The following is a 26,942-nucleotide window of genomic DNA, read 5'->3' as shown; positions in this document are numbered from 1 at the left end:
TGTGGGTGTCCTAGAAGGAGAAGAGAAGGGAAAAGGAGGAGAAAAACTAATGGAGGAAATGATCACTGAAAATTTCCCAACTCTTATGAAAGACTTAAAATTACAGATCCAAGAAGTGCAGCATACCCCAAAGAGAATAGATCCAAATAGATATACTCCAAGACACTTACTAATCAGAATGTCAGAGGTCAAAGAGAAAGAAAGAATCATGAAAGCAGCAAGAGAAAAGCAATCCATCACATACAAGGGAAGGCCAATAAGACTATGCGCAGATCTCTCAGCAGAAACCATGGAGGCGAGAAGACAGTGGGATAATATATTTAAATTATTAAAAGAGAAAAACTGCCAACCAAGAATTCTATATCCAGCAAAACTGTCCTTCAAAAATGAGGGCGAAATTAAAACATTTTCAGACAAAAAATCACTGAGAGAATTTGTGACCAAGAGACCAGCTCTGCAAGAAATACTAAAGGGAACACTAGAGACAGATACAAAAAGACAGAAGAGAGAGGTGTGGAGAAGAGTGTAGAAAGGAAGACTATGAGCAAAGGTAAAAAGAAGGAAAATTAGATATGACATATAAAATCCAGAAGGCAAAATAGTAGAAGAAAGGACTACCCAGGCAGTAATAATACTGAATGTTAATGGCTTAAACTCTCCAATCAAAAGACATCGTCTGGCAGAATGGATTAAAAAACAGGATCCATCTATATGCTGTCTCTACTCAAAGGACACGAGGCCAAGGACACAAATGGACATTTACACACCAATGTTTATAGCAGCATTATTAACAATTACCAAGAGATGGAAACAGCCAAAATGTCCATCAACAGATAGTTGACTAAACAAACTGTGACATTTACATAAGATGGAATATTATGCAGCTGTAAGACAGAATAAAGTTATGAAGTATGTAACAACATGAATGGACCTTAAGGACATTATGCTGAGTGTGATTAGCCAGAAACAAAAGGACAAATACTTTATGGTCTCACTGATATGAACTGACATTAGTGAATAAACTTGGAATATTTCCTTGGTAACAGAGACCATCAGGAGATAGAAATAGGGTGAGATATTGGGTAATTGGAGGTGAAGGGATACAGATTGTGCAACAGGACTGAATATAAAAACTCAGAAATGGACAGCACAATATTACCTAACTGTAATACAATTACGTTAAAACACTGAATGAAGCTACATGTGAGAATGATAGAGGGAGGAGGGCTGGGGACATAAATGAAATCAGAAAGAAAGATAGATGGTAAAGATCGAGATGGTATAATCTAGGAATGCCTAGAGTGTATAATAACAGTGAAACGTACAATGTACAAATTTTAAAAATGGTTTTGCATGAGGAAGAACAAAGGAATGTCATTATTGCAGGGTGCTGAAAATAGATGATAATTAATACTTTAAAATGTCTTCTTATGTGTGAGACTAAAGCAAAAAATGTTTGTTACAAAATTTATATTTTGACTAGAGCATTTCCTAATATAACTCATATAGATAGTTTGTTTGAATGTCATAAGTACTTGGAATCTCAGGTAGGACATGAGATTTTGCTGGTTTGTCCAGAGTGATGCCCCGATGAATCCCAGAGTGATTTGATCAGTGACTGGAAAAGTATTTGCAAGCCCCCTTCAGGGAATGGTGAGAGTGGGGAGAAATTCAACTTCCCCAAGTTGAATTCTTGATATTCTCACAAGCAGTGTGGACAACCAAAGCTATACACTGAGCCCCCAGTCTTGGGGTTGGTTCATATGAAACTTAACCCCACAAAGGATAGATCAAGTCTACTTAAAATGTAGGCCTAAGAGTCACCCACAAGAGAGCCTCTTTTGTTGCTCACATGTGGCCTCTCTCTCCAGCCAACAGGACCAGGAGTCTCACCACCCTCCCCCTCTCTGCGTGGGACATGACTCCCAGGGGTGTGGAACTTCCTGGCAATGTGGGACAGAGATTCTGGAATGAGCTGAGACTCAGCATCAAGGGACTGAGAAAAACCTTAGAATGAGCTGAGAATTAACATCAAGGGATTGAGAGAACCTTCTCAACCAAAAGGGGGAAGAGTGAAATGAGACTAAGTGGCAATGGCTGAGAGATTCCAAACAGAGTTGAGAGGCTATCCTGGAGGTTATTCTTATGCATTAAGTAGATATCACCTTGTTGTTCAAGATGTAGCGGAGAGGCTGGAGGGAACTGCCTGAAAATGTGGAGCTGTGTTCCAGTAGCCATGTTTCTTGACGATGATTGAACAATGATATAGCTTTCACAATGAGACTCTGTGAATATGAAAACCTTGTGTCTGATGCTCCTTTTAGCTACTATATCAACAGAAGAGTAGAACATATGGAATAAAAATAAATAATAGGGGGAACAAATGTTAAAATAAATTTAGTTTGAATTGCTAGTGGTAAATGAAAGCGAGGGGTAAGGGGTATGGTATGTATAATCTTTTTTTTCTCTGTTATTGTTTTATTTCTTTTTCTGTTATCTTTTTATTTCTTTTTCTGTTGTCTTTTTATTTCTTTTTCTAAATCAATGCAAATGTTCTAAGAAATGATGAATATGCAACTATGTGATGATATTAAGAATTACTGATTGTATATGCAGAATGGAATAGTATCTTAATGTTTTGTTTAATTTTTTTAATTATAAAAAAAGTTTTAAAAAAAAATTTATTGAAAGTCAGAAGACAAAGACAATGGAATAGTACCTGTGAACCTTGAAAAAAAAACCTGCCAACTTAGAATTCTAACACAGTGAAAATATCTTCCACAGATGAAGGTAAAATAATGACATTTCCAGATAAACAAAAAGGTGAAAAAATTGTCACAACACACTCACATTACAAGAAATAGCAAAGAAAGTTTTCAAACTGAAGAAAAATTATCCTATATAGAAACATGGATCTATAGGAAGAAAGGAAAAGCAACAAAAAGGTAAATATGTGGGTAAACAAATATTTTAAAAATTAATGACTAATAAACATTTAGAGCAACAATAAAATAATTGTGCTGAATTTTTATAATATATAGACAGAGGTAAAATATATAACAACAATCATCTGAAGGGGTGTTGTAAAGTTCTTACATTGTTTGTGGAGTGGTACAATAAAAATTATTAAGAAGACAGCTGAAAAACTGATAGAAAAATGGGCAAGAACCTTAAAAAGACTTTACAGGACTGGACATCCAAATGGATATGACATTTATGAAAAGATACTCAATGTCATTATTCATCAGGGAAATGCAAGTTAAAATCAGAGCGAGTCATTAACTATACAATATCAAGTTCTCAGGCAGATGAAGCAAGTAACTCAGGCATTGACAATGGAGTTATAAACTGATACAGCTACTTTAGAAAACTCCTTGGCAGTATCTTCTACATATACTTACCCTATGACTCAGAAATCCTACTCCTTAATACATGTCCAAGAAAAATGAGTGTGCGTGACCACCAAAAATAATGACAAGAATATTCATAGAAGCTTCACTTATAACAGTCAATATTTGGAAATAACTGTCCACCAATGGCAGATTAGAAAAAGGATTGATGTTTATACATGATGGAATGCTAAACAGCAATAATAAAACTACTGATATATATATATATATATATATATATACACACAACATGGATGATTTCAAAAATATCACATTAAGTGAAAGAAGCCAGACACAAAAGAGGACATACTATATGCTTTCATTTCTATGAAGTTCAAGAACAGATCAAAATTAATTAATGATGAAAGAAGGGTGGTACATCATATACTGGGAAGGGTTAGGAGGGAACCTATGGTATGCTGGAAATGTTCTATAACTTGATGTGGATGGGAGTGATAAAGCTGTACATACATATAAAAATGTATTGGGCTTAAACTTAAGGTAAAGTACCTGCATACTTTATGGTATGTACGTTATATCATTATTTAAAAATCAAAACAAACAACAAAAACTTGGATCACAAAGGGAAAACAATTGACATGCACAGACCTTTCCATTTATTGTGAGACAGAAAATACTCTGTTCAATTGCTATCTACAGAGATTTTTGGGGTACTAATATAATTTTATGTTTGTAAAACGTTAACTCTCTCTTAAGGGTTACACGCTTCTTAATTATTTCTTCATTCATACATTTTTCATTTACAAAATAAATAAAAATACATTATATGCTATGTCTTTACTTTGGAGAAAATAAAGCAGGAAAGGGGAATAGTGAGGGCTGGGGATATAACTGAGAGTCCATTTTAAATAGGCAGATCAGAAAAGGCCTCCTTGAGGTAAAATACAAGCTGAGACCTGAAGGAGGTAAGAAAATTAGTTATATGAATATCAAAGGAAGAGCATTTAAGGCAGGGAAAGAGCTAATACAAAGGTCCTGAGGTGAGGATGTGCACCTGGCTCAAGCAAGGAACAGGAGGGAAACAAGGGCAGCTAGAACACAAAGAACAAGGAAGACAATAGTAAGAGATGAAGTCAGAACAGTAATAAGAAGCCTGAGCACATACAGCATTCAACCTCTGAAATTAGTATGGCTATCAATACAAGTGAGATGGGAAGTCATGGGGAATGAGATGAGAAAGTGAAGTGAGGTGATCAAAATGGTGCTTTCATAGGATTACTTTGTTGCGTTGAAAACAGACTATAGGAAGGCAGCGGGGAGGCAGGGAAAAACAGTCAGGAAGCTACTGCAATAATATACGTGAAAATTGATGGTGGTTTGAAACAGGATAGTGACTCCACAATGAAAATCAGATTCTGGGTCTACTGTGATAGCAGAGTTGGCAGGATTTGCTGATGAATTAATCCTGCTGATGAATTAGACATGGGGTTAAAAGAATGAGTGGGTTTAAGGATGACTTCAGTTTTAGGTCTGATCAACTGAAAGCAGGGAGTAGGCTGGAGTACTTTAATATTAAGACATCAAAGAGTTAAGTGGTAATCAGCAAAGGAGACTGAGAAGGACTGGCTTATGATGAAGCAGTAAATTTGGAGGGTAAAGTGCCCAGAATTTAAAATGAACAAAAACTTTTCAGGAGGAAGAAATGTCAAATGGGTCAATTGCTGCAATAGGTTTTAAGGATGAGAAATGACCTTTGAATCTCATAAACAGACAAAGGAATTGGCTTAGAAAAAGGCCAGGGTGCTGGGTACTAGGAACCCACTCAAAATTAGCATTCACGAATGTGAAGTCAAACTGGTCAGCATAGTGCTATTTTAAATCAGTTATCTTCAGTTGTTCAGTTGCTGACACAAAGTTGTGCTTAAGATCAGGGTTCAGCAAATACAGTTTGACAAACAGACAGAGTAGCAATAGATTTGAGGGTATGTATAAGGGTATGATTATGATTATTTTCTGTAACCACAATCTAACTCAACAGTTCATTGTTGAACTGTTGGTTCAACAATGCCATCCTGACCAAAAGGGGGAAAAGAAGTGTAACAAATAAGGTATCAGTGGCTGAGATACTTAAAATAGAGTCAAGAGGCTACTCTGGAGGTCACTGTAATGCATGGTTCAGTTAGACATTGCTACCTATCATAACTTGTCAAACCTCAACCAAAACCATTCCTACCAATTCTAAATAATACCTAGGGCATTATATAAGATTCTACAAAGGTTCCATGTATCAGGGTAACTTTCCAGAAACCTGCAACCTCCAGATGGGTCCCTGGATCAGATAAGTTCTGCAATGCAGAGGGCCCAGCCTTTCCAGAACATCAACTATTTATATCCCCCATCCCATATTACTGATAGCCCCTTCCAACATGAAAAGGTTAGAATGGCCATAGCCCAAATACCCATAAAGAGTAGGCGAAAGATCAAAGGTGATGGAGTTATACAGAGAAGGTCAGGTTTAACAAATGAGTATGAGTGCTGAATCATTATATTGATATTTCTTTTAGCCTCCAGTACCTTAGAGCAGCTAGAAATAAAAATGTAAAACTGTGGAACTGTATCCCACATCAAACTCTGAAATCTGTTCTACAACTAACTGTTGCAATGCACTTTGAAATTTATTGTTGTTTTTAAATATGCTTTTATTTCACAAAGAAAGAAAAAAAAAGAGACAAGTATAACAGATAAGATAGGATTTAACAAATGCATATGTCAGCTGAATCATTATATTGTTATTTCATTTGGTCTCCAGTGTCTTGGAGCAGCTAGAAGAGAAAATGAAAAATCACAGCCCTTTAAAATCTGTTTTAAAAGTACTTGTTAAAATGTACTTGGAAATTGAAAAATAATGATATAAAAGCAGAAGATTATGAAGGGGTTGTGTTCTAGTTTGCTAGCTGCTGGAATGCAATATACCAGAAATGGAATGGCTTTTAAAAAGGGGAGTTTAAAAAGTTGCTAGTTTACAGTTCTAAGGCCAAGAAAATGTCTCAATTAAAAGAAGCCCATAGAAATGTCCAATCTACAGCATCCAGTGAAAGACACCTTGGTTTAAGAAGTCCAATGAAGTTCAGGGTTTCTCTTTCATCTGGAAAGGCACATGGTGAACATGGTCAGGGTTCCTCTCTCAGCTGGAAGGGCACATGGCAAACACAGCATCATCTGCTAGCTTTCTCTCCTGGCTTCCAGTTTCATGAAGGTCCCCGGGAGGCATTTTCCTCCTTCATCTCCAAAGGTCACTGGCTTGTGGACTCTCTGCTTTGTGATGCTGCTCTCTCTGAATCTTCCATTCCCCAAAATGTTTCCTCTTTTACAGGACTCCACTAAACCAATCAAGACCCACCCAAATGGGTGGAGACATGTCATCACCTAATCCAGTTTAACAACCACTCTTGACTAAATCACATATCACAGTTTCAGACATACAGTATTGAATAGGAATTATTTTACCTTTATGAAATGGAGTTTTAATTAAAATATGGATTTTCTAGGGGGCATACTTCCTTTCAAACCAGCACAGGTTGCTTGAAACTAAGATTAAGGAAAGCTTTAGTTATTTGAATCTTAAAATACATCTACCATGGGAAGAAGGGGTTTAGGTAGGATAGAGAAGAAGAGCACTGATAATCAAGAATAGGGAAACTGGGGGTGGGCCACGGTGGCTCAGCAGTTAAGAATGCTTGCCTGCCATGCCCGAGGACCCGGGTTCGATTCCCGGTGCCTGCCCATGTGAAAAAAAAAAAAAAAGAATAGAGAAACTGAGAAGTCAAAGGTTTTAAAAAGCTCACCTCGGTGCATTATTAAATCACCAAAATATTATGACAGGAGTAAGGCTGTAGAGAATGACAATGTGCCAGGATTTAGAAATTTTAAAAACTGAAGGAATATGATAGGAAAAGTCATAGAAGGGTTACACTGGGATGAGAATGATTGCTTTTTTCCTGGTAGTCCCACTTCCTTCTCCCCAGAGCTATGATTTACTCACACATATTTATACACATGCATATTTTAGACACCCATGGGAAGCAAATACCTTTTCCTCTACTGTAAATTGTGTGATTTTATACAAACAGTACTAAACTGTATTCTGTATAAATCTATACAACTTGCTTTTTCTCCACTTAAAATAACTTTGCTTCAAGATAAAACAGCCACTTGTAATAAGAAAACAATTCATAACACTGTAACTACATCCAATTCAAAAAGGAAAAGATCTATCTTTAAAATATCTTTACCTTGAAGTTTTCTACTAAGTTCAAGTTTTTCCTGTTCAAGGCGCTTAATTCTTCTTTCATAAGCTTCAGTTGCTAAGTTGTTATCCAAAGTCCTTTGAATATTAGCATCGAGATCCAGTGGGGTGGGACCAGCTGTAACTCTTAAACAGCTTCGATCAGAGAGAACACTGAAGAAATAAAAAAAAAAAACCATGGGTTCACATTGAAATACATGAACTTTTTATTTAAGTTTGAAGAAAAAAGATAACCTTTGGAATTGTTCATTTAAGATATAAATTTGAATATCTAGAGTTAGCCAACTAGAGTGAATGTAAAAAACAGTATCTGCAAAATCATCATAAACTACTTACTACAAGCATTTTTAAAAATGAAAACTTAAATCCCTAAACATATCTTGATTTTTTTTTAAATAACCACAATAAAACCAAGTTTGCTGAAGGGTTAATGGCAGTTGAAAACAGTCTGATGACCTAAGTGAAATAGCAGTCAAAAGCACCAATCATGAAAGTAAAGCGTTTCATTTAATTCAATGAAACTTAATTAAAAATATTTGAAGTGCTGGATATACAACAGAGAACAAAACTGACAAAAATTTCTGCCTATATAAGAACTTGTAGTCTAATGACAGAGAAATAAGCAAGATAAATATTAAAACACTCAGTATGTTAGACAGTGTGAAATGCTAATAAAGCAAGAAAAGTAGAAATGAAGTATTGAGGGAGAAAAGTTGAAATTTTAGAAAAAGTTGTCAGTTTCATTCTCAGTTTCTGAAAAGAAAAAGTTGGAACTGTGAAGGTAACTTTTGAGCAAAGCCCAGAAAAAGTAAGGGGACCAGCCAAGGGCTTATCAGGGAAGTGCATTACAAGCAGCTGGAAGTGCAAAAGTGCTGAAACAAGAGTGTACCTGGCATATTTATATCCCAGAAAAGAAGAAGCCTATTTGGCTGAAGTGGAATGAGTAATAGGAAGAGTAGTAGGAAATAAAATTAGGAAGGTAAAAGTGAGCCAGTCATAGTCTCATGAAATTTGGAGTTAAGGCAGGAAGCCGCTGGAGCTGACGTAGGAGGAACTGGTCTTAAGAGAGGAATGACATTTCTGACTTTTTTTTTAAAAAAGGATCAGTAGGACAGGTTCAGGGAAATATAAAAATGAAGTTGTGAACATGTTCAGTAGGTAGTTGAGGACAATTTTAAGTAGAAGAGAGGAGAGAGGTTCTTAGCTAGAGACAAACCTTTGGGACGAATCAGCAATTACCTGGGGAACAACAGAGAGCATAGCTAAATCCAAGGCCTAAACCATAGGACACTCAGATATTCAGAAGTCAAGGAGATTAGGAATCTGAAAAGGAGCAAACAGAAAGGTAAGGGAAAAAACAGGTAAGTGCCCTGGAAGCTAAGAGAAGAAAGTGTTTTAGAGGAGAGAAGCCATGGCAAATAACAGAATATCTGAATCCAGTAAGCCTAGGACTGAGAAATGATCATGAGACTTAGCAACAGGGGAGTCAGTAGTGACACTAATTAAAGCAGTTTACATCAAGTGATGGAAGCAAAAAGCTAATGGAGTAGATTCAAGAGAGAACAGTATGAAAAAAAAATGGATAAAGCATATGTAACAATTTAAAGTAATTTTGGTATATCGTAAAACAGAGAAATGGGTTGGTAGCAGGTTAAGGCAGCAGGTGAAGTGATCAAAAGAAATTTTATTTTGCTTTAGCATGGTAGAAATAAACACATTTGTAAGCTCATGGAAATGATCAGATGATGCAGATGACCCAGAAAGGAAAAAACTTATGATGTAAAAGTTACCAATGCACTAGAGTAGACAGGAAGGGATGTTAAAGGTTAGTCTTAGGAGTCTAGTTCAACTATAAAAAAGGAGGGTGGTAAATGTGATGATGGGAGCTTGTGGAAGTTCTCTGTTGTTAGATTCAATCCTTCTCAGTGAAAGAGGAAGTGAGATAATCAGCTGAGAATGAGGATAACAAAGGTTTCAGGGAAAAGATGGAAGTATTAAATAGTTATATAGGAGAATGAACACAGTAGGGTAATATACTATATTTGCCAGGTACCAAAAAGGGACACTTGAGGTTTGGTTTTCATGAATTTAAAGTGAGACCAGTAAGAATGGGTGAATATTTTTCTCTAATCACTTTCAACAGCACAGGGACAGGTAGAGAATTGGATTTTAATAACAAATATTATTTACTGAAATAAGTATAATTGAATGAAAAATGGTCAAGGGAATCAAGGTGGCTTGCAAGGAAATGATTATAATAATTCTCAATACAATTTAAGCTGAGTAAGGGGGAAAGAGAGGGTAGGAATATAATGAAGGTCAGTGAAAATATAGAAAGATAACGAGCTAAAAGTTGTGGTACCTATATCCTAGAGAACATTTATTTAAAACCACTGAACTCTTCTAATTCCTGTCTTATATTGCTTAGGGTTAAATTCTGAGCTCTGTACTTGTCCTATTCTTTCTTCTGCAAAATTAGTTAAGTACGATTCTTGGTTCTTCTACTCATTTTGTAATATCTAACTTTCTCCAGTAATAAGATTATTCTTTAAAAATGTCTAGTTTACAAGAGTCTCTTATACATTATAATTTTTAAAACCTCATTTCATTTTAATTTTCTTAAAATTGTCCAAATTATTTTAACTTTTCAAACTTACCAGCTACTAGTATATGTAAAACCAACAAAAGGCAGATGGTGGCCAGAAAATGCAGTATGTGTTGGTGGGGGCATTGTTTCCTATAGGAGGAAAAAATATTCAGTAAGAAAGAAAGATAATTAGATTGGGCTACAAATATTAACTGTCAATAGGAAATATATAACTGTTCAATTGAGAAAGACATAAGTTTGGTACAGATGTTCAATGGTATAAGGTTTAGATCATGAATATTGCTATGAAAAAATTCTAAGAAAATGAAAATACAGTCAGACTGATATTGAGAGTACCGTGTATTTAATTTGAAACTATTTAAAATTTCCATTAACAATAAATATAATTCTTTTAAGGTTCAGAGATTAAAGAATGAGAAAAGTTCTATGTGTCTTGGATATGGTACCAAACAGTGAAAAGTGATATGAAATAATATAAAAATCCTTGTAGCAGAATAGGAAATATTTTATATGTACACGTACTTTATAGAGAGAGACAGAAAATTCAAAACAGACACGTGTTTAATGTAAAAAGACTCTCTTCTGTTCTGCAGTTACCCACTTCTTTCTAGAGGCAAGCTATTATTATCAGTTTTTAGATTCTTTATCTTTTATTAGACTAATTCAGCCCATTAAATTTTTTCTTATAATGTATACGCTGAGTGAGTTCTATTTTTATTACATCTTTGAATCTTCCATTACATAGTTGATTTCTTTGTTCTGTTTATGTGTCATATGAAGGGTTCTAGTGTTAAATGTTTATACTGTATTTTTATATAATACTCCAGAGTTTGCTTCACTTCTATATGTAATGATGGAATTAGCATATGTTCTAGTTTGCTAGCTGCCGGAATGCAACACACCAGAGACGGATTGGCTTTTAATAAAAGGGGATTTATTTTGTTAGTTCTTCAGAGGAAAGGCAGCTAACTTTCATCTGAGGTTCTTTCTTACATGGGAAGGCTCAGGGTAATCTCTACTGGCCTTCTCTCCAGGCCTCTGGGTTCCAACAACTTTCCCTGGGTGTTTTCTTTCTGCATCTCCAAAGGCCTGGGCTGAGCTGAGAGTGCTGAGATGAGGTATGCTGAGCTGCGTGGGCTGTGATACATTGAGCGCTCTCATTTAAGCACCAGTCAATTAAATCAAACATCATTCACTGCAGCAGGCATGCCTCCTAGCTGACTGCAGATGTAAATGAGCAGCAGATGAGGTTCATGTATCATTGGCTCATGTCCACAGCAAAATGACTAGGTACCTTCACCTGGCCAAGTTGACAACTGAATCTAACTACCACAGCATATATTTCCACATCCTCTCACTTATAAATTCCAGTTTTAGAAGGATATAACAATAACTTTTCATCTACGTTTCATTTCTTTATTCCTTCATTTATTTATCAGCTGAAAATGGTATCTTTTGGTTCCAAGTTTAGAAGATGGGGATGGAGGGAATCTTATACCAATTTGCAATTTACTCCTCCTCTTCTGAAATTTTGCTGACTGTTACATTTTCTCACTAACAGGCTTAACAAAATTCACACTGTTAACAATAATCCCCATGCTTTATTACAGTTTAATAGATTTAATGCTTACTGACAAGTCTGCTATAGTTTCCAATTTCATTTCTTACATGATAGAAGATGATCTTTCAACACTTTCTTCAAGAAGGGCTAAATTAAACTACAGTAGTTTAATTCTTGCATATCCAAAAGTGTTTTTCTGTCGTGTTTACACCTGCACAATAATTTGATTGAGAATAAAGTTTTCAGGTCTATACTTTTTCTCATGCTTCATGGTTATTGGCTCCTTGTCTTCTAGTGTTGGGGGCTGGTTTTGGGAAAATTGAGGTCAGCATGATTCCTCCCACCCCCTTTACAGGTGACTTAATCTTTCTTCTTCAACGCCCACATGATTCTTCCCTTGTTATTAAAATCTATTAACTAGAATATGTTTTGGATTTCATTCTTCTGAATTAATTATTTCTGGGACATGATGGACCCACAGAGTGCACTGATTGAGTTTTCTTTATTTTCTGGAATTGTACCTTGGATTAGATCTACATGTATTTTCTCTTCTACAAAGATACTAATTATCTGTAATAATAGAATTTCCATGACAGTATTTTATCTATTTTCTTTCAGATCTAGTTTAACTTTTTGTTAATTTCCACTCACAGTTTTCAATAACCTGTCCCTTATGTTCTTGATTATGTTTTCAACAATGTCCATTTCACATGAACTTCATTTAGGGATTTTTTTCTTCTGTTCTGTCCTCTACTAACTATGTTTCATCTTTCCCTTTGATTCTTGCTAATTCTTTTTTTCATGAGATTTTATATCTTTGCATTGTACTCTGTTTTTTAGAGGCAACTGCTCCATATATTTTTTAATTCACAACTTTATCTTCAGACATAATTTTTACCATCTCCAAGGAAACCATGGTGAGAATTCTTCATATACTATTTATTTTTCTTATTGCTTTCTCTTTTTTTCTTTTATCACTGTATTGATCTTGTACTGGTTCCTATTTGACTATGACTTGTTTTTTAAATGGCATGAGGTCCTCTTAAACCTGCCCTAGACAACTGTTCAAAGGAGGGACAAGCATATATGCCTAATTAACAGGAATTCTCTTTTTGACACGGGATTGTTTAGTGAATTCTTTTACCTTTCACTTTTCTCCAGTTAATTAAGGTTTTCTCTCTTTTCTCCCTTGATTCACACAGCAAACTACTTTCTATAAATGTGGCTTGTCTGTCTGATTTTTCATTCACCCCTGTCTTCCTTAAATACCCAACTTTTTTCCAATAAGTTACAATGAATTGAGTACCAACAGTGCATTCACCTCTTTATTCCAAAAATGAGATTAATGTTTTTGCATCTCAGGTATGCCACTTATCTGGTAGGTCTAAAACATTAAGATATCTACTCATGAAACTTTCAGTTCTCTTTTTGATCTTCACTGTTTTTGCCAGCTCTTCTTCTTATATTATGAACTAAATGAAGTTTGCATTTCTCTTTACTATTCTTCTACTAACTTTCTAGGACTGGTTTCCAAGAGGAAAGAGGAGAAGCACAAGCTTTAATGTACTATTTTTAGAAACAAACGTTTTCATTTACATAAACCAGCTACAAAGCCTCTCCTTAACCACTAATGCAGGTCTTATTCACCAATGTGAAAGTTTACCTATCCTTCTATAAATATGCTGTCTTATAGATTTCGGTAAGTAAACGATGGAAAATAATTGATGCTAGATATACTGAAGATTGCTTCAGGAATTACTAGGAAACAATTCATGCAATCTGTTACACAGGAATCACAGATAGGAATTTCTGTAAAAAATCTGTAGTAATGTCTCATTTAAAGATAATTATGAAAGTGACAATATAATTCACTATTATCAAGGTCTAAACATCAAAGGAGAAAAGGATTCTACCACAGATTACATAAACACACTGTGATAAATATCCCCATAGTCACACGTTGGATAAAAGATTCACCAATAAATAGTATTACTTTTGTTAAACCCAAGATGCTTCTGAGAATCTGAGAAGAAATCTAGCTCTACAGCTAATAGATTTGCTCAAATCTGTTGCATATGAGACTAATACTATTATAATCACTGTGTGACTTGCCAATAAATACCAAATTTATAAAAACTGAAGTCCATATATTTTTTAAAACAGGTTTACTAAGATATAATAAAAATACAGCAAAATACATCAGTTTTAACTGCAGAGTGTAATAATTTTTATTGATTTAAAAATATGCAAATATTAGTACATTCCAGTAAGTACACGTAAGCAAATAAAGCATTTTTCCAAAGTGGCTGCATCATTTTACATTCTCATCAGCAATGCATGAGGGTTCCAATTTCTCCACATCCTTTCTAACATTTGCTATGGTGGTTCTTTTTAAATATATACATCCTTGTAGGTGAAAGTAGTATCTTATTGTAGCTTCAATTTGTATTTCCCTATGGCTAATGATATTGAGCATCTTAACAACAGCTAATGACTCATTCATATATCTTTTTTTGGTGAAATCTAACCTAATCAATTAAAAAATATATTTCCAGAAAGTAGTGAGAAGGGACTCAAATTAATACCAAACAAACAAACAAATAAATCTAGAAGTAGACATTAAAAAAAGAATTGAGAATCAAAAAAGGTATAAGACTTTCAAAGACTAAATAGCAAAATGGCAGAAGAAAGTTCACAATTATCAGTAGTTACATTAAATGTAAATGGATAAACTCTTCAGTAAAAGGCAGAATGGCAGAAGCACCTTAAATACAAAAAAGTAAGTACCACAAATATGAAAGGATAGGAAAAATATAGCATGCAAGTACTAACCAAAAGAGAGTTGGGGTATGTGCACTAATATCAGATGAAATATATGTTAAGTCAAAAATAGTTATGAGGGGCAAAGAAGGTCATTATATATTGATAGAAGGGTCATTTCAAAGAGAAGACATAATGCAGCCAAGAGCATGTAACAATGCAGCTGTAATATATGAAACCAATACTGGCAGATTTAAAATATAAATAAATATTAACAAATAGAGAAACAGACAGTTCTACATTAATAACAGATTTCAATACACCATTTTCAATAATAGGCAGGAAAATCTAGACAGAGGATTAATAAGGAAAGGGGAGACTTGAATTACACTAAATCAACTAGACCTAACAGACATATATAGAACACTTCAAAAAGCAACAAAACAGGGTGGACAATAGTGGCTCAGTGGCAGAGTTCTTGCCTGCCATGCCAGAGACCTAGGTTCGATTCCTGGTGCCTGCCCATGCAAAAAAAAAAAAAAAAAAGCAGCAGAATACAAATGTTCTTTTCTAGCGCACATGGATTATTCTTGAGGATAGCCCATACATAACTTGAGTCAAAAACAAGTCTCAATAAATTCAAAAATATTGAAATCATTCACTGTATTTTCTTTGACCACACTGGAATTAAGCTAGAAATGAATAACAAAGGGAGAAATGGAAAGTTCACAAATATGTAGAAATTAAGCAATGTACTCATAAACAACCAGTGGGTTAAAAAAGAAATCACTAATGAAATTAGGAAATATCTCGAAGATATTAAAGTGAAAACACAACATAACAAAACTTATGGGCTGCAACAAAGGCAGTGCTGAGAGAAACTGAAAGCTCTAAATGCTTAAAGAAAGCTCGCATATCAACGACCTAGCCTCAAAACTGGAGTAACCTGAAAAAGAAGAGTAAACTAAATCCAAAAGGAGCAGAAGGAAGGAAATCAGAGCAAAGATAAATGAAACAGAGAATTTAAAAAATATAGGAATCATCAAAACCGAAAACCACTGTTTTGAAAAGATCAAGGTTGGCAAACTTTTAGCTAGATGGTTAAAAAAAAGAAAACACAAATGACTAAAATTAGAAAAGAGGGATCTTATTACCAACAACACAGAAATAGGAGGGACTATAAGAGGATACTATAAACAGCCGTACAACAACAAATTAGATAACCTAGACGAAATTAGATAAACAAATTCCTAGTAACACGCAAAATAACTACAATGAATCAGGAAGAAATAGAAAATTTCAAAAATCTATAGCTAGAAAAGAGACTGAATTAGTAATAAAAATGTCTCCAAACAAAGAAAATTCTGGTCTAAATGGCTTCACTAGGGAATTTTACCAAGCATTAAAATAATTAACAGCAATCCTTCTCAAACTGTTCTAAAAATCTGAAGAGAGGGAACATTCCTCAACTCATTCTATAAATAGGTCAAAATCACTCTCATACCAAATGCAGATGAAAAATATTCTGAATAATATATGAAATATACTGAAAAATATTCCTTATGAATATAGCTGCAAAAATCATCAACAAAATGCTAACAAACCAAATCAAACAGCACATAAAAGGAATTCCATGAACAAGTTGAGATTTACACCAGTAAAACAAGGGTGGGTCAACCTACGGAAATCAATTAATGTAATACACCATGTTTTAGTTGGCTAAAGCTGCCAGAATGCAAAAAACACCAGAGATGGATTGGCTTTTTTGTTCGTTTTGCATTGTTCTATGGTAGCTTTATTCATAATCATCCAAAACTGGAAGCAAACAAGATACCATGTGAATGGATAAAGAACAGGTAAATAGACAGGCAAACTGTGATATAACCATACAAAGGAATAATATTCAGAAATAAAAAGGAATGATTTGGGGTGGGCCATGGTGGCTCAGCAGGCAGACTTCTTGCCTGCCAAGCCAGAGACCCAGGTTTGATTCCCAGTGTCTGCCCTTATGAGGAGAGAGAGAGAGAAAAAAAAAAGGAATGACTTATGAAGCCACACAAAGACATGGGTGAATCTTAAATGTATGCTGCCTAGTGAAAGAACATAAGAAATTGAAACTGTTATAAAAAAAAAAAAGTTGAAAATGTTCACTATAAATGGAGAAATAACCTCTTTCAGGAAAGTTTTACAGAACTGGTAAGTCGTATCACTGGAATAGAACCATTCCTAAGCTGTTTTGCTTCCTTTATTATCTTTTTTAAGAATATATTTTTATTGGTAAATCTTCACACACACACACACAGGCCATAGATTGTGTCCAATCAATGGCTCACAATATCATCACACAGTTGTGTATTCATCACCATGATCATTTTTAGAACATTTACATATGGGAGGGCTTTTAATAAGGGGATTTATTTACTTACAAATTTATAGTTCTTCAGAGCAAAGATGCCGGCTTTCCTCTGGCTTCCTCTATCACATGGGAAGGCAAATGGTGGACATCTGCTGGGCTTCCCTCCTGGTTTCGGGGTTCAAAAGGCTTACACTGGGGTGATTCTTTTCCACATCTCCAAACACAAGGGTCTAAGCTATGAGTGCTGAGATGAGGTATGCTGAGCCCTCTTCTGACCTCTCTTAAGCCTCCAACTAATTCAATTAAACCTCACTCACTGTGGAAGGCACTACCCTTAGCCCACTGCAATGTAATCAGCCACAGACGTATTTCACATACTGATGGCGTTAAGTCCAAAGCAACGGAAACAATAGGCTTCATCACCTGGCCAAGTTGACACCTGAACCTAACTACCACATACCATATTCAGAGGGAAAAAAAATCACATGATCATCCCAACTGAAACAGAAAAAGCATATTGACAAAATACAGCATGCCTTACTGATAAAAACATTTAGAAAACAAGGAATAGAGGAGAACCTTTTCAATGTGATAAGGGATTATATGAAAATCCCCAGCTATCATCATTCATAAGGTGAAAGAAAGTTTTCCCTTTAACATCAGGAACAAGACAAGGATGCCTGCTGTCACTACATTTTTCAACATTTTGCTGCAAGTTACAGCCAGAGTAATCAGGTGAGAGAAAGAAATAAAAATCATCCAAATTGGAAAGGAAGTAGTAAAACATTCACTATTTGCAGAGTAAATGATTTTACATATAGAAAATCCTAAAAAATCCACAAGAAGACTACTAGTAATAATAAATCAATTAAGTATGGTAGTGTAGCACAAGATCAACATGCAAAAATCAGTAGTGTTTCTATGAGGTAGTAATGAACATTCAGAAGAGGAAATCAAGAAGAACAATCCATTCACAAAACAACTAAAAGAATCAAATATCTTTGGGATATTTGGCACAAATTTAACCAAGGATATGTACACAGAAAACTACAAAACACTGCTAAAATAAATTTAAAAAGACCTAAATAAATGGAACGACACTCCATGTTCATGGATTGGAAGACTAAATACTGTTAAGATATTAATTCTAACAAAAGTGACCTACAAATTCAACACAATTCCAATCAAAATTTCAAAACTCTTCTTTGCAGAAATAGAAAAGACAATCATTAAATTTATATGGAAAAGTAAAGATCCCTGAATAGCCAAAGCCATTTTAAAAAGAACAAAGTTGGAAGACTCATATTTATTGATCATAAAACTCATTACAAAGCCACAGTAATCAAAACAACATGGTACTTACTGGCAAAAGGATACGCAAATATTACAAACAATCAAATTAAAAATGGGCAAAGGACTTGAACAGACACTTCTGCAAAGAAGATATTCAAATGGCCCAGAGCACATGAAAAGATGCTCACATCATTAGCCATTAGGGAAATGCTAATCTAAATGATGAAATACCATTTCATACCCAGTAGAGTGACTACTATTTGAAAAACAGAAAATTATAAGTCTTGGAGAGAATGTGGAAAAACAGGAACATTCATTCATTGCTGGTGGAAATGGAAAATGGTGCACCAGCTATGGAAGACAGTTTTGCAGTCCTTCAGAAAGCTAGAACAGAATTATCATATGACCTGGCAATCCCTCTACTAGGTATGAACACAAAAGAATTGAAACCAAGAACTTGGACATATCTTCGCTGTACTGATGCTCATGGAGGTATTATTCACAATTGTCAGAAGATAAGCAACACAAATGTCCATCATCTGATGATGGACCAAACAAAATGTGGTAAATATATAGAATGGAATATTATTCAGCCATAAAATGGGATGAACCTTAAAGACATTATGCTGAATGAAATAAGCCAGACATCAAAGAGTACAAATACTGTATGATCTCACTGATATAAAATAATTAGAATAAGCAAATTCAGAGTCAGAAATCAGAACACAGGTTACTAGAAGCTGGGGCAAGTGTAAGGAAGGAGTGGGGAGTTAATGCTTAATTGGTAAATGATTTCTGTTTGGGGTAATGGAAAAGTTTTGTTAATGGATGGTGGTGATGGCAGTGCAACATTGCAAATGCAATTAACAGCAATGAATTATATATCTGACTGTAGTTAAAAGGGAAAATTTTAGTTTATATATATGTTACCAGAATAAAAATTAGAAGAAAAAAACATAAATCTGTACAAACACAGTGAATCCTAATGTAAACTATGGACTACAATTACTAGAATAATTATAGTAATAATGTTTCATCAATTGTACCAGAAGTACCTTATTAATGCAAAGTTTTAATAGTAGAGCAAACTGCATGTGGGAGCAGGCTTAAATGAAAACTCTACATTTTGAATGGGTTTTCTGTAAACCTATGACTTCTCTAATAATAATAAAATAATTTTAAAAGATACAAATTGATAATCTTACAGTTTATAGGCCAGAAGTCTGGAAAGGGTCTCACCAGGCTAAAATCAAGGTGATGGCAGGGCTGCATTCCTTTCTGCAGGCTCCAGGAGTAGAGGAAGGGAATAAGGAGTATATGTTTAAATTGTATAGTTTCTATTTGGGTTAATGGAAATGTTTGGTAATAGGTAATGATGGTGATGGTAGCACAACATTGTGAATGTAATTCACAGCACTGAATCATATATTTGAATGGAGTCAAAGGGAAAATTTTAGGTTGTATATACATCACCATAATAAAAATGTAAAAACAGTAATAAAATCATACGATGCAAATAGTGAACACTATGGTATTCAACGGACTGTAGTATAGTGCAATTTAAAAAATGTTTTTCCATGAAATTTAACAAATACATCACATCAGTGCAAGGTATTAATAATAGGGTGGTATATGGGAACCCTGTATTTTCGCATGATTTTTATGTAAGCCTATAACTTCTCAAATATACTAAAATTCATAAATGCATTTTGCCCATTTTTAATTTAGATTGTCTGACTTCTTATTTTTCTGTTGTAGAAATTATGTATTTTGAGGACAAGTACTTTATCAGAAAATTCTTTACATATCCTTCCTCCATATTAGGATTGCATCTTTTCATTTCATGAAGTGTTTTTTTTTTATTTTTTAACTTTTTTTTTAACTTACATATACAGAACTCAAAATTTCCCTTTTAATCACTTTCTAGTACACAAATCAGTGATACCAAGCACATTTACAATATTGTGCCACCATCTCCAAGATCCATTACCCAAACCCATTTATTATTTCAAACAGAAACTCTACAACCATTAAGCAATCACTTCCCATTCATCCTTACCTGCCTTGCCACTGGCAATCTATAATCTACTTTGTCTCTGAATTTGCCTATGCAAGGCATTCATATAAGTGAGGTCTGGCCTATTTCATTCAATATAGTGTCTTCAAGTTTCATCCATGTTGTACCATGTATCAGAACTTCATTCCTTTAAATAGCTACATCTTTTGAAGAGCAAATGTTTTTATGTTTAATGAAGTTTGTTTTTTCATTTATGGATTATGTTCTCCTGTCACTTTCAGAATTCTCTGTATCTTTGTCGCTCAATAGTTTATTATATGTTGTGGTGTATGTCTATTTGAGTTTATCCTGTTTTTAGGTCCTAGATGTGTATATTTGTGCCTTTTGTTAAACTGGGGAAGTTTCCGGCCATTAGTTCTTTGAATACTTTCTCTATCCCTTTCTCTTTTCTTTCTCCTTCAAGGATTCCCCATAACGCCTATGTCGATACTCTTTTTCTTTTTTCTTTTTTTCCACACATTTACTGTTCCCCTGGGGGGGTGCATCGCTCCTGGAAGTACTGCAATACCAAGTCGATGCATGGAGTGGATGGAGCAAGCTCCTATTCTAACTCCTAGTTCCAAAAATCCATTTAACATATTGTCCTTGGATAGAGGATGTATCAGATATTAAACTGATAAGAACAAATACTACACTTGATCTTAGCCAAAAGGCCGAGAAGTGATATATGTCAATACTCTTGATGGTGTCCCACAGGTTTCCCAAACTGTCACTATTCTTTCTTCTTTCTCTTCCTCAGATTGAATGATTTCAATGGTCTTATCTTTAAATTCACTGATTTTTATGCCAGCTCCAATCCGCCAGTGAATCCCTCTAAGGAATTTTAAATTTATGTTAAACTGTAGTCTTCAGCTCCAGTTTCTTTTCATAATTTCTCTCTCTACAGCTATTCACTTCCTGTTCATCTATCGTTTTTCTGATTTCCTTTAGTTTTTTATCCATGTTTTCCTTTAGCTCTCTGACAACATATTTAGGACCGTTTTCTTTTTTTAAGTCATTGCTAGGTATGTCCCCAATTGGTTCCCCTCATTAATGGTTCTAATACGCTTTAACGTCCTTTGCCTGGGCCATCACTTCCTGTTTCTTTGTGTGTTTTGTAATCTTTTATTGAAACCTGGATATCGTGATATTTTAATGTTACTGCTGGAATTTAGACTCTGAGGTTTCTGTCCCTTAAGTTTGTGTCCAGCTAGAGTGAAAACAGAGCTTTTTTTTGAATGTCAGTAACTTACAAAAAAAAAAAAAAAAAGACAAATGGAAAAGAAACACTTTCTCCAGGCTTTCCACATTGACCTGCATGAGAGTTGTCCTAAGTTGTTACAAACATTGAGTTTAGAGAATAGCCAAGGCCAAAGAGTAGGGACCTCCCTGATCTTTTCTATACATGCCAACTGTCTTGGGCACGTGGATGAGGCCCTAGGAACTCCCTTCTTTACAGGAAAAAATGTCCTCTTTTCCCTACAAAACAACTTCTTTAGAGTCCTGGGCACTGCACTATATGTTCTACATCCAGCAATCCCTTACTATAGGAGAGTCCTTTAAGCCTTCTAAATTAAATCAAGTTCTGTGATAGCAAGCCCGTGTCATGTGTACTGATCCATCCCTCTGGCTGCCAACAGAGAGACTAGGCCTGATACACACATTCCCACGACAAGGACAAGGGTTACTGTGCTCCCAACTAGGAGCACAGGCTGGCTCTGCACAGAGTTGGTGAGGGGAAAGGGAAGAACCATGTGATACTACCGTTTTTTAGTTGCCTTTTTCTTGATTCAGCACTTGCCCTGTTACTGTAACCTGTTTTCTGAAAGTTGGAGAAAGATGTTTCTGGCATTTCTTCCCAGTTGTTCAAAGCTTCTATGGAGGGGATATAGAGCCCTGAAGGTTCTCACTGCACCATTTTGATTGTGGCTAATTAATAATTTAACTTTTTATATTGCTGAATTTATATCTGCTATATTGGTTATTTTTTAGATCACTCATCTGTTCAATTGTACTCCTTCACTCATAGAAAATAAAATTTTAGTGTATTATTTTAATTCAGCTTGTTTTTTGAGTTATTTTCTTAATGATTATTGTAGTAATTACAATATTGATCCTACCTTATCACCATTTATTTCAAGTTATTACTAACTTAATTCTATAAAAAATATAGCAACTCTGCTCCAATATACTTCCCTTTCTTCCCCTCCATTGCGATTTTATTGTTGTATATATTTCATGAATATATGTTATAAAACCTAAAATTACTATGCTATACAATATAAAATTACTATGCTATGCATATACAATTACTATGCTTATACAATCTTTTCTTTCTTTGAAAGAAATTAGAATACGAGAAAAATTATCTTTTGGCAGTCTTTTGTTAACCACATATTTAACATACACTATGCTCATTATTTCTTCTGAAAACTCAGGTTACATTTAGTGTCATATCCTTTCAGTCTGAAGAATATTATTATTTCTGTAAGGTAGGTCTGCTTAGTAATGAAATTCTCTCAATGTTTGTTTATCTGGAAAAAAATTATTTTCCCTTAATTTTCAAAAGATAGTTTTTCCTGTATATAGAATCATAATTGATATGCTCTTAGATCTGTAGATTCATTATTTTTTATTAAATCTGGGAAGTTTCAGTCTAATTTCTTCAAGTATTCTTCCTTCCCTTTCCTCTCCCAAGTGTCCCGCTACATATATGTTGGTACACTTGATGTTGTGACAAAGAGCTCAGACGTTGTGTTCAGTTTTCTAATTCTTTCACTCTATGTTTTGAAGACTGGAGTATTTCTACTGATTTATCTTCAAGTTCACTGATACTTTTTCCTACTATTGAGACCCTCCTGTAAATTTTTCATTTAGTTACTGTACTTTTAAAATTAATTTATATTTGGTTCCTTATTATAATTTCTTTTTCTTTATTGAGATTCCCAATTTGTTGAGTACTTGTCATTAAAGTTTTCTTCACTTGTTTAAAAAGTTTCCTTTTATTTTTTCAAAATACTAATAATAATGGCTATTTAAGTCTTATTGGCTAAGTATACCATATGGATCCACTCATAGTTCCTGTTGCTTTCTTTCTTTCTTTTTTTTTTTTTTAAATAAAAGAGCAACAGTTCTCAAAGTACTCTTCAACAAGTAGTTACAGGACAGATCCCAGAGTTTGTCATGGCTACCATATGATCCTCTTGCATTTTTCCTTCTAGCTGCTCCAGAATATAGGAGGTTAGAAGGCTTAAATATTTTTTTTTATCATCACAATCGACTTTTTTTCCTTCTTTTTTGGTGAAAAGTAACATATATACAAAAAAAGCAATAAATTTCATAGCACAGCACCACAATTAGTTGTAGAACATATTTCAGAGTTTGATGTGGGTTACAATTTCACAATTTTAGGCTTTTAATTCTAGCTGCTCTAAGGTACTGGAGACTAAAAGAAATATCAATTGAATGATTCAGCAATCATATTCATTTGTTAAATCCTATCTTCTCTGTATAACTCCACCATCACCTCTGATCTTTCCATCCCCCTCTTTAGGGGTGTTTGGGCTATAGCCATTCTAACTTTTTCATTTTGGAAGGGTCTGTTATTAATATGGGGTAAGGAGATGGAAGTATCTGATGTCCTGGAGAGGCAGGGTTCTCAAAGTTTGAGGAGTTATCTTGTCCAGGGACCCTTGAGGCTGTAGGTTTCTGGAAAGTTACTCTATTGCATGGAACCCTTGTGGAATCTTATGTATTGCCCTAAGTGTTCTTTAGGATTGTCTGGAATGGTCCTGGTTGGGGTTTGGCAGGTTATGATAGGTAGTAAGGTCTAACTGAAGCTTGAATAAAAGCGATCTCCAGGGTAGCCTCTCAACTCTATCTGAACTCTCTCTGCCACAGATACTTTATTAGTTACATTTCTTTTCCCCCTTTTGGTCAGGATGGAATTGTTGCTTGCCTGCTCTTAATCTGCAATTGTAATTTACCTGCTCTTAATCTGCAAAATCTTTTTACCCCATAGTGTCATAACACTGATGATTCTTCTCAGTTTTTTTTTTTTTTAATTATTCTTTTTTATTTTTTAAACCCGACTTCTCAGCAGTCATGTCTGTCTGTATGGCTTAGTGGTCGGCCAATATTCAGTCAGAGATTGTGCTCAAATATCTTGAGGCACTAAGACCCTTTACCAATAGACTAGAGTGTGGGATGGGGAACACTTTCAAAATCAGGCTAGTTTCAATTCCACCCCATATTTTACATCCTGCTACGCCCTCCAAGGACTTCTGTTCACCCATTCAAAGTCTCCCCATCAACCAGGGATGTGTGTTGAACCTGCCTTCTCTCTTGCCCTTGTATGCAGCCTCTAGTCAGTTAGAATGTGTGGTTAACCTATCTAGTCCCTTCATGGCTCTCTCCCACATAGTCTCCCTGTTGAGTAACTGGCTAGTTCACTGACATACTACTCACCAAAAAGGGGGTTATAAACTCAGGTTGGCACAGTTGTGGACTTAATTCCCCGTTTGTTTCTTACTGAGTTTGCTATTTTTTTTTCATCAACACAACTGGGTATGGATTTTTTCCCAATCAATCAATTCAGCCTCCTCCATCAGTGAAGTTACTGGTTATTATACCCAACTCTAGCCTACTAATTCTACAGTGTGAACCAAGTAAGCTGCTCTTAACTCAAGTTCAACAGTTTTTCATGAATAATGCTCTTCTATTTGCTTTGGGTTGATTTCACAAGAACTGAAATAGTTGGTTTTGACAATTTTGCTCTGTTTTATAACTGTTTTTAGGGAGAAATCTGGCAACACTGTCACCTGCCTTCATGATGTCTACTTCTTTAAGCATCTCATTTGTGCTTTCCTTGGGAAAGCTTATTTGTGCTAACTTACCTAAGAAGTAAATTTTGAATTTTAATTTTGTTATTCATCATGAATGGCTATATATATGTACTACCATTAACTCCCTTAATTTCTTGATCTATAATAGACTAAGCTCTAGAAGTATAGCAAAATACTTATAAACCATACAACTGTTAAGTATCTATATAAAAAAGAAACAGAGATAAGGAGACTTTTCACAACGTCATACTTACAGAATTCTTTAAACAATCATCATCCACATCAAAATTTGATGTATCGGTTGGGCTACTAACTTCTGGAATATAAGGTGCTTCACAGTTTCGAATATTATCCCAGTCAATACCACTGAAAAATGGGTGTTTCTTAAAGTCTTCTATTCCATTTTGACCAAGTCGATGTTCTCTGCTACAAATGAGCCTTCGAATAAGATCTTTAGCATTTTCAGACACATCAGTCACTTGGGCTGGAAACTGAAATCTCTCCTAAACAGAAAATAATAGAAACAAAACATAAATCAGTATTTAACTTACTAAAAAGGCTGAATGATGTAGTCATCTTCTTTAAAACTATATACATTTAAAAATACATCTAGTGAGTGTATACTGATACAAAGTATTGCTACGAATGAATGAGAAAAGACCATTTTCTAAAAAGACTTTTAATTTCTCATATGACTTCATTAATATGCACAGTAATATATAATAGAAAGACTAAATGAAATGTTAAAATACCTTAAACTGCTACTGGAATGAAGAGAAATTGATTAAAACTAGTGGGATTTGACTCAATACGTCAACAGGGTATAGATAATATTGTTCATATAAGTCACAATACTAACGAATAAATGATAATAAAAATTACCATTTTTGATACTTTAATATGTATTTGATACTACTGAAAGTGCTTTATTTATTTTAACCCATTTCTTCCTCACACAGCAATCTTCTAAGATGGTTTCTACTATTATCTTAAAGTGGAAACAAAGGTTGAGTAAGTTCAAATAATTTGCAAAAGTCACAAAACTAGTTATGTGGTAGAGCTGGGATTTGAATTGAAGCTGCAGGACTTCACAATATAGAGTCTTAACTACTATATTATACTACAATGACTTCTTTCTGAAATGTTATACATGCTACTTACAATTCTTCAGCTAATCTCTCTCTTTCAACTCTTTGAAACAATTTTGAGCACTACCTTTGTAGCCAGGTAGAAAAGCATTTATAATACACTATATAATTGTTTTCTATATATGAAGCAACTAGCCATAACTGCATCACCAGAAAACAAGAAAGAAAGAACAGATTTCTGTTCCCTTTGTGGGATATTCCTATTCACACCGCAGTTTATGATCACTCACAATCTTCTGAGAATGATCAATAAAAACTTTTCCCATTCTCATTATGGACTATCCATTCCTATTTTACTTGGTACCAAGCAGATTAAAGCTTTCTTTAATCCTTTCCTGATGTAAGGAAAGGATTTGTGTCATTTGGATTTTTTCCAGTGTTTTGTAATCACAAATAATATGAGAATAGGAAAATAAAGATTTTTGGTCAAGGATACCCAGAAACAAAGTTTCTCAATCGAAAGTTCTAATACTTTTTAAAGATTCTCAATGCATACTTGTAAAATTCTTGACAAAAAGGTTAGACCAATATACTTGATTAGCAACATCTATGAATGTCCATCTCAATGCTTTTTTTCAGCTCTGAGTACAAGCTTTCTTTTAATCTTTGCAAATTGGAAAGGAAAAAAGGGTATCTCATTCTTATTTTAATTTTCATTTT

General features: G+C 34.6%; 1 protein-coding gene and 1 non-coding gene across 10 annotated transcripts in view; both read right to left on the bottom strand.

Annotated features, from left to right (window-relative positions):
- Positions 1 to 26,942, bottom strand: part of CDC42BPA (CDC42 binding protein kinase alpha) — a 463,135-nt gene that overhangs the window by 189,758 nt on the left and 246,435 nt on the right. For all 9 annotated transcript variants that reach the window (XM_077168549.1, XM_077168550.1, XM_077168551.1 and 6 more), the window contains 3 exons: positions 25,389 to 25,637; positions 10,314 to 10,393; positions 7,643 to 7,809 (listed from right to left, as the gene is read on the bottom strand). In XM_077168549.1, coding sequence (XP_077024664.1) covers positions 7,643 to 7,809; positions 10,314 to 10,393; positions 25,389 to 25,637 — 496 coding nt within the window. The remainder of the gene's footprint in view (positions 1 to 7,642; positions 7,810 to 10,313; positions 10,394 to 25,388; positions 25,638 to 26,942) is intronic.
- On the bottom strand, positions 20,786 to 20,976 carry LOC143643072 (U2 spliceosomal RNA). Its single transcript, XR_013156113.1, has one exon. It is a non-coding gene; the product is annotated as a U2 spliceosomal RNA (small nuclear RNA).

This window comes from Tamandua tetradactyla, chromosome 7 (genome assembly GCF_023851605.1).
Source record: "Tamandua tetradactyla isolate mTamTet1 chromosome 7, mTamTet1.pri, whole genome shotgun sequence".
Classification (NCBI taxonomy): domain Eukaryota; kingdom Metazoa; phylum Chordata; class Mammalia; order Pilosa; family Myrmecophagidae; genus Tamandua; species Tamandua tetradactyla.
This window is presented reverse-complemented; position numbering and strand designations above follow the sequence as displayed.